The 14,054-nt window shown below is 40.5% G+C and overlaps 4 protein-coding genes across 4 annotated transcripts in view; all 4 read left to right on the top strand.

The window, feature by feature from the left end:
- The window catches only part of ncoa1 (nuclear receptor coactivator 1), a gene marked incomplete at its 5' end in the record, with an annotated part of 164,152 nt that overhangs the window by 26,588 nt on the left and 123,510 nt on the right, over positions 1 to 14,054 (top strand).
- LOC133997245 (tripartite motif-containing protein 16-like protein) lies at positions 3,585 to 13,573 on the top strand. The gene is made up of 2 exons (XM_062436817.1): positions 3,585 to 5,406; positions 13,552 to 13,573. Exon 1 carries the CDS (start codon positions 3,631 to 3,633, stop codon positions 5,020 to 5,022), a length of 1,392 nt encoding a protein of 463 aa, XP_062292801.1. The 5' UTR covers positions 3,585 to 3,630; the 3' UTR covers positions 5,023 to 5,406; positions 13,552 to 13,573.
- Positions 7,780 to 9,860, top strand: LOC133997254 (tripartite motif-containing protein 16-like). Its single transcript, XM_062436827.1, has one exon. It carries the CDS (start codon positions 7,836 to 7,838, stop codon positions 9,507 to 9,509), a length of 1,674 nt encoding a protein of 557 aa, XP_062292811.1. The 5' UTR covers positions 7,780 to 7,835; the 3' UTR covers positions 9,510 to 9,860.
- On the top strand, positions 10,977 to 12,889 carry LOC133997252 (tripartite motif-containing protein 16-like). The gene has a single exon (XM_062436826.1). It carries the CDS (start codon positions 11,034 to 11,036, stop codon positions 12,705 to 12,707), a length of 1,674 nt encoding a protein of 557 aa, XP_062292810.1. The 5' UTR covers positions 10,977 to 11,033; the 3' UTR covers positions 12,708 to 12,889.

The raw sequence follows: 14,054 nt of genomic DNA, 5'->3' as shown, positions 1-14,054 counted from the left end.
ACTTTCTCCCTTGTACAAATTAATATAAATAAATATATATATAAATATATATTATACATTTTACTCATTTTTGTCCAGTTTTGTATATTAAACTCATGTAAAGTTTGTTTTTAAAAGAGGCATCGGAGCAGCTATTACAAGACAATATGAGTGACAATGTTCATCCGGGAGAATTTTATGCATGTTATATTTTCTCTTTTTCTCTCTGTCTCTTTTTAATACCCCTTCCTCCCTTCTTCCCTGCCCCCCCTCTCCTGTTCAGGTGTGTAACGTGAATTAAAGAAATCTACCTTTTCTTTGGAATTTTTGTAGACAATCAGTCTCAGGCCGGGTCCAGTCCCTGCAGGCAGTGAGAGCCCTGCAGGCTGATAAGCCAAACAAAACCATTCTTTGTTTGACAATTAAAAACTCTTTTATTTGCATCTACTGGAAGTCTAAATTTGGAGGTTTGTTCATTCATATGTTCGTGGCTGCTCAAGTTTACACACACACACTTCTCTACTACACTCAAAACACAAACACCTCGTGCATTTGATCCCTCTGCTTTTTTTCCAAGGTGAGGATGCCAACCTTGAGGAAATGATGCTTTGACTAACAAATCAATAACATCTATGAATGTGGGAATGCAACACATTGCAATAAAAGCACCATTTGAAATGCAGCAAGTTGTCTCTGTATTTTCTTTTTTATTGCACTAAAAGAAGGTTTTTTTGGTCAGTTTGCAGACAATAGTGTTTATTTTTAGAGTCTAGCTCGTGAAGTGAGTTTAATTTACTCTATTACATAAATTTAATGCAAATTCCCACCGAACATCACTCAATATCATTATGCTAAAACTATAAAACTATAACTGGTACCTAAAGCAATACAGTTTATTACAAATATGAAGGTACAGAGTTCGGGAGGTGTCCTGGAAAGGTGGGTTGTCACATTACGAGGGTGTTATGTAATATTATTTGATAGGTTGGTTTTTATGAGTTTTAGGGATTATTACTACCACTACACTTGGAAATAATAAAATAATATGTGGCACCACTCTGAAGAGAGAAATCAAATGAATCAGTCTCATATGTGAAAGTCATGAACTGTAAAAACAATCAATCGATCTTTATCTATATAGCGCCAAATCCCCCAAAAAGTCATCTCAAGGCACTTTTCACATAAAGAGTACACAGTCTAAACCTGCTGTATTTTAATTTAAAGCGACCCAACATTCCCACATGAGCAGCACTTGGTGACAGCAGCAAGTGGGAAGAAACCTCAGGCAGAACCGAGCTCCAGGTGGGAGAACATCTGCCTCGACCGGTCAGGGTTGAGAGAGAATCACATCGACAATCAACATCAACAGGTAAATGGATATTTAAACAATGACCTCCATCTCTACTGTAAAGATAAATCAAGACATTTATTGAACTACTAAGGAATAAGGAAAACTAAACACATTTATATATATACACACACATCTAAAATGAATGGGTAAATTAAATGAAGACTCAAGACTAACTACAGCCATCAGAGAAACAGCCAGATAAGAACCGCGCGTCGAGATTACATGTAAAGTCAATGCAAATTAGATAACGCGTCACACGCGACGCGATGGACGCGATGCCGCGAAAATCACGTCAACGCGCGAGTTGAAAATGTTGAACTTTTGCCTATCAGCGTTGAGATTATCCCGACGTCACTGACGTATAGATCCTGTTAGCATAGCTGGCTTTCCATTATAAAGTTTTGAAAAAAAAAAAAACAGCTGGCTTTCCCGGCATAGATTCAACAGTTAATTTACGTGTGTTTCTGTCAGTTGATGTGTGTCCCAAGAAATGCAGCGGTATCTGCTAGTACGTGTCACGTGACGGTCTGTTGATGCAAGGATAATTGTCTCATCGGCTATTTTCACTTCACAACAAAACGAAACTTCAAGAAAAAAATACAGAGGACATGACCTCGGTGTCCTCAATGGTAGCTACGGCCATGGTCAATTGATGTGTGTCGCAGGAAATGGAAGAGCCTCAGGAGCCTCAGGGACACATATGAGAGAAAAGAGTAAGTGATCTCAGCCATGGTTGATGATTGAAGAAGCAATGTTGTTGTTATCTAGTGAAAATGGGCGGGCTCGCTACACGCACGATGACGCAAATTGTACATTATGGTCACAAAATGGTCACGCGTCGAAACTCGAGCGATAGTGCGACAGATTCTCATTTGTCTGAACACGGCTTAACTGAGGTCGTGTAGTGGACTCGCAGCATAGAAGTGTCTCAATCCCAATGCATTCAGTAGCAGGCTGCAGAGTTGGATTAATGGAGCCCTTACCTAATCGGAAGAGTCCTTTAAAAAAGCCAGACTCCCCCTGCTGTCCGTAAGAAGTAATGCAACAAGACAAGATCCTTCAGTACAAGCAGACAATCTTCATGAACTAGACTGTTGTGGTTTATGGTTAAGATAAATCTCAAATCTGATTTGATCTATGTCATACATCACTCCAACAAAATCATATAATCAATGTGTTACGGACCCTCTAACATTAGGGCTCGCTTACAGGGCGCAACATATTTAAAAGGACCCTCAGACACCAAATTACCAGTTAAACCAAAGTTTATCTAAATCAATCAGTGAAACTCAAAACAAAGTGTCAACCAATAGAGGTTGGAGATCCCAGCCGAAATACACAAAATATAGGGAAATCACTGTTCCGTCGCACCCAGCTGTTCCCTCTAAACTATCAAAAGGGGGAAAGAGTAATCTTATCCTAAACTGGACTACCGGTGATCTCCAACCCAAACTAAAATAAACTAACAAAACCAAACCCCAGCACTGAAAACATGCTGGGCAAAGATAACAAGGGGAACAAGGAAACACTTCCCCCTTGGAGATGTGAGCTGGGCAGTGGCTCGAGAGACAAAGAGAGAGAGGATTCCTCTCAATCCTCCTTAAATGCTCTCACCAGGCGTTTGCAAACCCTTGACAGGTGTGTCTTCCTGAAAATAAAAACAAACAGACAGAAGAGGAGAGGGCGCCAGAGAGAGAGAGAGAGAGAGAGAGAGAGAGAGCAGAGAGATAGAGAGAGAGAGAGAGAGCAGAGAGAGAGAGAGAGAGAGAGAGAGAGAGAGAGAGAGAGAGAGAGAGAGAGAGAGAGAGAACAACCAGCTGGGATTAACAACACCCCTACATGGCCACACGTAACACAATGCATTTGTAAAGATGTGAGCACTGAAGGCACAGAGCTGCAGCAACAGAATATATGATTTAATGTAGGTGGAAGAATATTGAGGGATTTAAAAGGTTGGAAAAATATGATGTAAAAAACAAACAGCTTTATTCCACATTCACCAAAAACCTTCATGTCACTAAATGCACCAAAGAGTCAGTATCTCTTTAAAAGTGCTGGAATGAATCAGTGCTTTATTTACCCCTCCCCTCTTGTTCCTGCTCTCAAACACACACAACAAACTCCCTCCCACTCCGGGCTCAAGTTTCTTTGTTCCCTCCTCTTTAGATCTACAGTTGGGGGATGGGTGCAACCAACATGTCATGCGGTCAGGCTGCATTTACCACAGAGACTCACTGCTGCTCAGATCAGAGCTCACACATTTTTTTCACTCATCAGGAAGTGAACCTCACACAGCTGAAATGGCGCAGAGAGGGGATCAGCTGGACAGAGAAACTTTCTGTTGTTCAATCTGTTTGGATCTACTGAAAGATCCGGTTGCGATTCCCTGTGGACACAGCTACTGCATGAACTGTATTAAATTACACTGGAATGGAGAGGATCAGAGGAAGATCTACAGCTGCCCTCAGTGCAGACAGACCTTTGCACCGAGGCCTGTCCTGAAGAAAAACACCATGTTAGCAGCTTTAGTGGAACAGCTGAACAAGACTGGACTCAAAGCTGCTCCTGCTGATCACGGCTATGCTGGACCTGACAAGCAGAGGAAACTTGAGGTGAGTCGACTAAACATCCAGCAGAGAATCCAGGACAGAGAGAAAGATGTGAAGCTGCTTCAACAGGAGGTGGAGGCCGTCAGTCTCTCTGCTGATAAAGCAGTGGACGACAGTGAGAAGATCTTCAATAAGCTGGTCCGTCTCATCCGGAAAAGAAGCTCCGATGTGAAGCAGCAGATCAGATCCCAGCAGCAAACTGAAATGAGTCGAGTCAAAGAGCTTCAGGAGAAGCTGCAGCAGGAGATCACTGAGCTGAAGAGGAAAGACGCTGAACTGAAGGAGTTCTCACACACAGAGGATCACAACCAGTTTCTACACAACTACCCCTCACTGTCACAACTCAGTGAACCTACAGACTCATCCAGCATCAATATCCGTCCTCTGGGATACTTTGAGGATGTGACAGCAGCTGTTTCACAGCTCAGAGATAAACTACAGGACATCCTGAGGGACGAATGGACAAACATCTCACTGACAGTGACTGAAGTGGACGTTTTACCATCAGAACCACAACCAGAGCCAAAGACCAGAGCTGAGTTCTTAAAATATTCTCGTAAAATCACTCTGGATCCAAACACAGCACACTCATGTATGTTATTATCTGAGGGGAACAGAAAAATAGAAGGAGTGACACATCATCAGTCTTGTTCTAGTCACCCAGACAGATTCACTGTATGGTCTCAGGTCCTGAGCAGAGAGAGTCTGACTGGACGTTGTTACTGGGAGGTGGACTGGAGAGGGACAGGAATTCGTATAGCAGTCGCATACAAGACTATCAGCAGAGTAGGGAGCTCAAATGACTGTGGATTTGGATATAATGACAAATCTTGGATGTTATATTGTCACACCAATGGTTACACTTTTTATTTCAACAACATCAAAACACCCATCTCGAGTCCTTGGTGCCCGAGATTAGGAGTGTACCTGGATCACAGAGCAGGTATTCTGTCCTTCTACAGCATCTCTGAAACCATGACTCTCCTCCACAGAGTCCAGACCACATTCACTCAGCCTCTCTATGCTGGACTTTGGCTCGGTTGTTCTTATGGAGACGCGGCCGAGTTGCGTAAACTCAAATAGACAAAAGTCATTCCAGACTTCATGTGTCAGATTCGATGTTTTTTGGATTTTTCATGTTTTTGTCTCCATGTTTCTGAACTGCACAGATATCAGCTGTCATGCTAACAAGTATAGTCGACACTTTTTTTTAAACTTTATGTATGTGTTGTGTATATCATCCGTTTCTTTAATATATGTCAATTTTTCTTTGTGTTTTTATCCATGCAGGATATCACTGCTCATGATGGGGGTTTTTTTCTTTTTTAATTTTCATAGAACAAATAATACCAACAAAACAAACACAAACAGGCAACAAGCTCGGATATGTATGTAAATGTACAATTTAACTGTAATTATAATGATAATAATCAGCAAGTAGATCATTAATTATGTTCTTATATATAGGTGACATTCTGGGTTAAACTAACTGACTGTGTGGATGAGATGAATGTAAACATGAAATCACTGAACAGACTTTACTGATTGGATGTGTGATCAGTGTCAAGCTTTACGTAATAAATAAAGATGTTTTTTTTCAAAAGTGTGCAAAGTATTTTCTTCTGTCTTCATCTCAGTGTTTCATTCAAAGCTTGTGGAGGAAATGTGAAATTATAATGAGAGTTTATTTGAGGCAGTTTTCCTGCTAAAACAACACAAAGTACAGAGTTCATGTTCAGAGCAGACAGACGTTTGTTAGTCAGTCACTGAACTTTCAGCTTTCTTCACTAAAGCATTGTAACTCTTTCAAGGTGGAGCTAATATTAACACCTTATCCTGATGTTTATCTATAACAATACATTTATATAACATCTGATTAAATGCTTTATGTGTAAAATATTGATCTGCCAGGTAACTAAAGCTGTCATATAAATGTAGTGGAGTGGAAGTATAAAGTAGCATCAAATGGAAAAACTCAAGTAAAGTACAAGTACCTCAAAATTATACTTCAGCACAGTACTTGAGTAAATGTACTTAGTTACTTTCCATCGCTGCCTGTCTCACATGTCATATCCATCTCTTTCTGACCATTTGTCCTTTTCCCAAACTAGTTTCCAGGATGTGGGACATGAGCTCCTGCAGGGAAACACAACAAGGACATAAAGCAATCCTTCTTCTTTTTAAAGATTTGTTGCAGTTTGAACAGCACACCATGTTCTCTGTAATGATTAGAAATGACTGTAAATTGCTTTGTTTTACCTTTTCACCTCTTATCCTTTTGTCTACTGTATGTTTCTCTTATGTTAGTTTTGTTTTTGCAGACTCTACATCTGTTGGTGTGTTTCTGTCTCAATGACTGACCATCTTTGTTTTCAACACTATAACTCACTTTTCCAGTTGACTCTAATATTTGTTTTATACATTTTGAGAGCTTGCATAAAAGATCCATTAACTCAACATGGAATAAAAGAAGCCGTCATGCACATATGTCTATTTCATACAACACATTTCTCTTTCTCATGCTGTCCTTGTAGAAACAGTTGAAGTATCTAAAAGCTTCTCTTAAGAGTTGCTGCACATCTTCTCCAGAAACTCCCACACCACCCAAGAAATCTCCTCGCTGCATCTACAATTATGTCAGTTTTCTCTGATTTTCTTTCTCCTGCAGCAGTTCAGTTCATTACTGTTGTCAAAAAAGGACAAAAACTCCACCTGATTCTAATGAAAAGCAAAATTCAGCATGCTTCCTGACTGATTTGTCCTCCTTAGCTTCTTGTCTCACATCATAACATTTATTACCTACTTCCTCATGCTTGAGTCCACTTCTGAGATCTGACTCTGATGATTTCTGTCTCTCTTACTCTCTTTGGACAGTCAGCCTCTCATGCTGCATTATTCCCTTTACAAAGAAGACACTCTGGATCTTTCTCACATTCTCCTTCAGTCTTTCTACTTTCAGCTGCTGTTCAAATGATCATTAAACTATATCAGCGCAACACCTCCATCTAGTGGACACTTAAAATATTACAGTCAGGTTGTAAAAAGGAACAATTGTGTTATTATTCTCCTAGGCCTCAGACAATTAAAAACATAAAATATGTTAATATTCTGTTAAAGATGTTTATAAAATGCTGAATCAGGTTCTGTCAGCTGTCCTCAGATTGGCTGATGATGTGTTTGACATGTTTCCAGATGTGGAAGAACTACTCAGATCCTTTACTTTAGTAAAAGCACCAATACAGAAGTGTAGAAATACTCCATTACAAGAAAAGTTTCTGCATGAAAATAGAGAGATGGGTGTCTGTTCTTTCATGGTTTATTACCTTAACATCGTGTAATGAAGTGGGACTTGGACTCCTCCAGCTGTGACCTGGAAATCATTTTCCCTCCTTCATCATCGAGGATGTTGTGAATGAATTATAAGAGCTGTAATAATACATTAATGGTTCTTATCACTTAAATGTAAAATATGATGCCACACAACTTTGTGTCTCCTATAAAATCATCCTGAGTCTAAAAAGAACGTCAGACTGTCACAAAGTCAATAATAATTTATTTAAACATATTCTTCAGGCTGCAGATGTTTTTATTGCTTCTTTATGTTGGTTCTTTTCTTTCAGTAATTAACAGATTTAAATAGTCTATTTGTGTCTTATTCTATGACAATCAGACGCTGCTGTAGATTTATAATCTAATGATAAAACATGGAGCAGTTATCAGCAAGTTCCCTCCCCTTCAGATCTACAAATGGACGATGGGTGTAAACATTATGTCACACAGTACAGAGCTGTCAGGCTGCTTTTATTACTTAGTCACATGTTGTTCTGATCAGAGGTCAGACTTGTTTCCTTTATCAGGAAGTGACACTCAGACAGGCGTTGCAACTGAGAGCTGTAATGGCGCAGAAAGGAGTTCAGCTCGACCAAGAAACCTTCTGTTGTTCAATCTGTTTGGATCTACTGAAGGATCCGGTGGCTATTCCCTGTGGACACAGCTACTGTATGAGCTGTATTAAAGGATTCTGGGATGGAGAGGATCAGAGGAAGATGTACAGCTGCCCTCAGTGCAGACAGACATTCACACCGAGGCCTGTCTTGGGGAAAAACACCATTTTAGCAACTTTAGTGGAGCAGCTGAAGAAGACCGGACTCCAAGCTGCTCCTGCTGATCACTGCTATGCTGGACCTGAAGATGTGGCCTGTGATGTCTGCACTGGGAGGAAGCTGAAAGCCTTCAAGTCCTGTCTGCAGTGCCTCATCTCTTACTGTGAGAATCACCTTCAGCCTCATTACACTGTTGGTCAATTTAAAAAACACAAGCTGGTTGAGCCCTCGGAGAAGCTCCAGGAGAACATCTGCTCTCGTCATGATGAGGTGATGAAGATGTTCTGTCGTACTGATCAGCAGAGTATCTGTTATCTCTGCTCTGTGGATGAACATAAAGGCCACGACACAGTCTCAGCTGCAGCAGAAAGGACTGAGAGGCAGAGAGAGCTCAAGGTGAGTCAACAGAACATTCAGCAGAGAATCCAGGACAGAGAGAAAGATGTGAAGCTGCTTCAACAGGAGGTAGCGGCCGTCAGTCACTCTGCTGATAAAGCAGTGGAGGACAGTGAGAAGATCTTCACTGAGCTGATCCGTCTCCTCCAGAAAAGAAGCTCTGATGTGAAGCAGCAGATCAGATCCCAGCAGGAAACTGAAGTGAGTCGAGTCAAAGAGCTTCAGGAGAAGCTGCAGCAGGAGATCACTGAGCTGAAGAGGAAAGACGCTGAACTGAAGCAGCTCTCACACACAGAGGATCACAACCAGTTTCTACACAACTACCCCTCAGTGTCACAACTCAGTGAACCTACAGACTCATCCAGCATCAATATCCGTCCTCTGAGATTCTTTGAGGATGTGACAGCAGCTGTTTCACAGCTCAAAGATAAACTACAGGACATCCTGAGGGACGAATGGACAAACATCTCACTGACAAGGACTGAAATGGATGTTTTACTGCCACAACCAGAGCCCAAGACCAAAGCTGAGTTCTTAAAATATTCATGTGAAATCACTCTGGATCCAAACACAGCACACAAAAAAGTGTTATTATCTGAGGGGAACAGAAGAGCAACATACACGAGTCAACAACAGGCTTACTCTCGTCACACAGACAGATTCACTGTATGGCATCAGGTCCTGAGTAGAGAGAGTCTGACTGGACGTTGTTACTGGGAGGTGGACTGGAGAGGGAGAGCAGTCAGTGTAGCAGTCGCATACAAGAATATCAGCAGATCAGGGATCTCAGATGAATGTGCATTTGGATTAAATGACAAATCTTGGATGTTAATCTGTCGCACGACTAGTTATGAATTATATTTCAACAACATCTCAACTCCTATCTCAGGTCCTGTTTCCTCCAGAGTCGGAGTGTACCTGGATCACAGAGCAGGTATTCTGTCCTTCTACAGCGTCTCTGAAACCATGACTCTCCTCCACAGAGTCCAGACCACATTCACTCAGCCTCTCTATGCTGGACTCTGTCTTTATGATGATGGAGTCACAGCTGAGTTTTGTAAACTCAAATAGACAAAAGTAATTCCAGACTTCATGTGTCAGATTCTGTGTTTTCGATTTTTCATGTTTTTGTCTTCTGAACTGCACAGAGTTCAGCTGTCACACTAATAGTGATTGTCAACACTTTTTTAACATCATGTATGTGTTGTTTATATTTTAATGTGCTTCAATATATGTCAATTTTTCATTTGTGTTTTTATCCATGCAGGATATCATTAATTTTCATAGACCAAATAATACCAACAAAACAATCACAAACAGGCAACAAACTCAGAAATATATGTTAAATAAGTAATGAAAATGAAATGAAAAGTAAATAAGAGAAATCAGTGGAGAAATAGGGGCAATAATTAAATAGGTGTATAAATGACTAGACAAGTGATTGGAAAATAAGATAAAACAGTATTTGAGCTGGCATCAAAGCCTGCCTTATGATAGTCGGGAGGTGTACAGTAGATTGTGAGCAGCCTCCGGTTGGAAGGATCTCTTATAGGCCTTCAAAAGAATAGCAGTCACATGTTTTGGACCAAAATCCAGATAAAGAGGGACAGAACCAGAAGGCCCCACGAGATCCGACACCTGTCACTTAACGGCGAGACAAAGGGATAGATCTGGTGTATATGATGATGTTTTTAACCTTCACTGACATTTCTTCAAATGAAAATGTGAGCTTATTCTTGCTATTAATGTTAGTTTCATGTTTGTATTGATGTATTTGTGTGCTATTGTTTCTTAAACAGAGAAAAAAGCATAATGTCCTTGATCATAGTCATACATTTATAAAGAAATGTTCAATCAAATTGTAATCATCATGATAATAATCAGCAAGTAGATCATTAATTATGTTGTTGTACATAGCTGAAATTCTGGGTTAAACTGACTGACTGTGGGGATGAGATGAATGTAAACATGAAATCACTGAACAGACTTTACTGATTGGATGGTTGATCAGTCTCAAGCTTTACATAATAAATAAAGATTTTTTTTTCAAAAGTGAGCAAAGTATTTTCTTCTGTCTTCATCTCAGTGTTTCATTCAAAGCTTGTGGAGGAAATGTGAAATTATAATGAGAGTTTATTTGAGGCAGTTTTCCTGCTTAAACAACACAAAGTACAGAGTTCATGTTCAGAGCAGACAAATGTTTGTTAGTCAGTCTCTGAACTTTCTGGGTTAAACTAACTGACTGTCCTCACCAGGAGGAGCTGAGACGTGAGTGAGGGAAGTGAACCGAATAAAAAGCAGCCAGTACTTCTTTAAAACTGTTCCTCTTCCCTGAATGAACCGGTGCTTGATAACTCCTCCCTCCTCTTCCTGCTCTCAAACACACAACAAACTCCCTCCCACTCTGAGCCTTTATTTCCTTGTTCCCTCCTCTTCAGATTTACAATTGGCTGATGGGTGTAACCAACATGACACACAGTACAGAGCTGTCAGGCTGTTTTTACTATTGAGTCACATGTTGTTCAGATCAGAGCTCAGACCTGTTTCATTTATCAGGAAGTGAAACTCAGACAGTCGCTGCAACTGACAGCTGAAATGGCGCAGAAAGGAATTCAGCTCGACCAAGAAACCTTCTGTTGTTCGATCTGTTTGGATCTACTGAAGGATCCAGTGGCTATTCCCTGTGGACACAGCTACTGTATGAGCTGTATTAAAGGATTCTGGGATGGAGAGGATCAGAGGAGGATCAACAGCTGCCCTCAGTGCAGGCAGACCTTCACACCGAGGCCTGTCTTGGGGAAAAACACCATTTTAGCAGCTTTAGTGGAGCAGCTGAAGAAGACTGGACTCCAAGCTGCTCCTGCTGATCACTGCTATGCTGGACCTAAAGATGTGGCCTGTGATGTCTGCACTGGGAGGAAGCTGAAAGCCTTCAAGTCCTGTCTACAGTGTCTCATCTCTTACTGTGAGAATCACCTCCAGCCTCACAACACTGTTGGTCAATTTAAAAAACACAAGCTGGTTGAGCCTTCGGAGAAGCTCCAGGAGAACATCTGCTCTCATCATGATAAAGTGATGGAGATATTCTGCCGTACTGATCAACAGAGTATCTGTTATCTCTGCTCTGTGGATGAACATAAAGGTCACGACACAGTCTCAGCTGCAGCAGAAAGGACTGAGAGGCAGAGAGAGCTCGAGGTGAGTCAACAGAACATCCAGCAGAGAATCCAGGACAGAGAGAAAGATGTGAAGCTGCTTCAACAGGAGGTGGAGGCCGTCAGTCGCTCTGCTGATAAAGCAGTGGAGGACAGTGAGAAGATCTTCACTCAGCTGATTCGTCTCCTCCAGAAAAGAAGTTCTGATGTAAAGCAGCAGATCAGATCCCAGCAGGAAAGTGAAGTGAGTCGAGTCAAAGAGCTTCAGGAGAAGCTGCAGCAGGAGATCACTGAGCTGAAGAGGAAAGACGCTGAACTGAAGCAGCTCTCACACACAGAGGATCACAACCAGTTTCTACACAACTACCCCTCAGTGTCACAACTCAGTGAACCTACAGACTCATCCAGCATCAATATCCGTCCTCTGAGATATTTTGAGGATGTGACAGCAGCTGTGTCAAAGCTCAGAGATAAACTACAGGACATCCTGAGGGACGAATGGACAAACATCTCACTGACAGTGACTGAAGTGGACGTTTTACTGTCAGAACCAGAACCCAAGACCAGAGCTGAGTTCTTAAAATATTCATGTGAAATAACTCTGGATCCAAACACAGCCAATACATATCTGGTATTATCTCAGGGGAACAGAAGAGCAACATACACGAGTAAACAACAGTCTTATTCTAGTCACCCAGACAGATTCACTAGATGGTCTCAGGTCCTGAGTAGAGAGAGTCTGACTGGACGTTGTTACTGGGAGGTGGACTGCAGAGGGACAGAATTTCGTATAGCAGTCGCATACAAGAATGTCAGCAGAGCAGGAAACTCAAGAGAATGTGGATTTGGATTTAATGACAAATCTTGGATGTTAATCTGTCGCACGAATAGTTATGACTTTTATTTCAACAACATCAGAACTCCCATCTCAGGTCCTGGTTCCTCCAGAGTCGGAGTGTACCTGGATCACAAAGCAGGTATTCTGTCCTTCTACAGCGTCTCTGAAACCATGACTCTCCTCCACAGAGTCCAGACCACATTCACTCAGCCTCTCTATGCTGGACTTTGGATTTATCATGATGGAGTCACAGCTGAGTTCCGTAAACTCAAATAGACAAAAGTAATTCCAGACTTCATGTGTCAGATTCTGTGTTTTCGATTTTTCATGTTTTTATCTTCTGAACTGCACAGAGTTCAGCTTTCACACTAATAGTGATTGTCAACACTTTTTTAACTTCATGTATGTGTTGTTTATATTTTAATTTTCTCGAATATATGTCAATTTTTCATTTGTGTTTTTATCCATGCAGGATATCATTAATTTTCATATACCAAATAATACCAACAAAACAAACACAAACAGGCAACAAACTCAGAAATATATGTTAAATAAGTAATGAAAATGAAATGAAATGTAAATAAGAGAAATCACAGGAGAAATAGGAGCAATAATTAAATAGGTGTATAAATGACTAGACAAGTGATTGGAAAATAAGATAAAATAGTATTTGAGCTGGCGTCAAAGCCTTATGATAGTCGGGAGGTGTACAGTAGATTGTGAGCAGCCTCCGGTTGGAAGGATCTCTTAAAGGCCTTTAAAAGAATAGCAGTCACATTTTATGGACCAAAGTCCAGATAAAGAGGGACAGAACCAGAAGGCCCCACGAGATCCGACACCTGTCACAGAACGGCGAGACAAAGGGATAGATCTGGTGTATATGATGATGTTTTTAACCTTCACTGACATTTCTTCAAATGAAAATGTGAGCTTATTCTTGCTATGAATGTTAAGTTTCATGTTTGTATTGATGTATTTGTGTGCTATTGTTTCTTAAACAGAGAAAAAAGCATAATGTCCTTGATCATAGTCATACATTTATAAAGAAATGTTCAGTAAAAATTGTAATCATCATGATAATAATCAGCAAGGAGATCATTAATTATGTTGTTGTACATAGCTGAAATTCTGGGTTAAACTGACTGTGTGGATGAGATGAATGTAAACATGAAATCACTGAACACACTTTACTGATTGGATGTGTGATCAGTCTCAAGCTTTACGTAATCAATAAAGATGTTTTTTCCAAAAGTGAGCAAAGTATTTTCTTCTGTCTTCATCTCAGTGTTTCATTCAAAGCTTGTGGAGGAAATGTGAAATTATAATGAGAGTTTATTTGAGGCAGTTTTCCTGCTAAAACAACACAAAGTACAGAGTTCATGTTCAGAGCAGACAAATGTTTGTTAGTCAGTCTCTGAACTTTCAACTTTTTTCACTAAAGCATTGTAACTCTTTCAAGGTGGAGCTAATATTAACACCTTATACTGATGTTTATCTATAACAATACATTTATATAACATCTGATTAAATGCTTTATGTGTAAAATATTGATCTGCCAGGTAACTAAAGCTGTCATATAAATGTAGTGGAGTGGAAGTATAAAGTAGCATCAAATGGAAAAAC

This window comes from Scomber scombrus, chromosome 17, assembly GCF_963691925.1.
Source record: "Scomber scombrus chromosome 17, fScoSco1.1, whole genome shotgun sequence".
In the NCBI taxonomy this organism is placed as follows: Eukaryota; Metazoa; Chordata; class Actinopteri; order Scombriformes; family Scombridae; genus Scomber; species Scomber scombrus.
Note: the sequence above shows the minus strand (reverse complement) of the source record. Positions and strands in the feature narration are given on the sequence as shown.

Bases quoted from the DNA above. Each gene is read 5' to 3' on its own strand.
- LOC133997245 (XM_062436817.1), top strand. From the start codon at position 3,631: ATGGCGCAGAGAGGGGATCAGCTGGACAGAGAAACTTTCTGTTGTTCA.
- LOC133997254 (XM_062436827.1), top strand. From the start codon at position 7,836: ATGGCGCAGAAAGGAGTTCAGCTCGACCAAGAAACCTTCTGTTGTTCA.
- LOC133997252 (XM_062436826.1), top strand. From the start codon at position 11,034: ATGGCGCAGAAAGGAATTCAGCTCGACCAAGAAACCTTCTGTTGTTCG.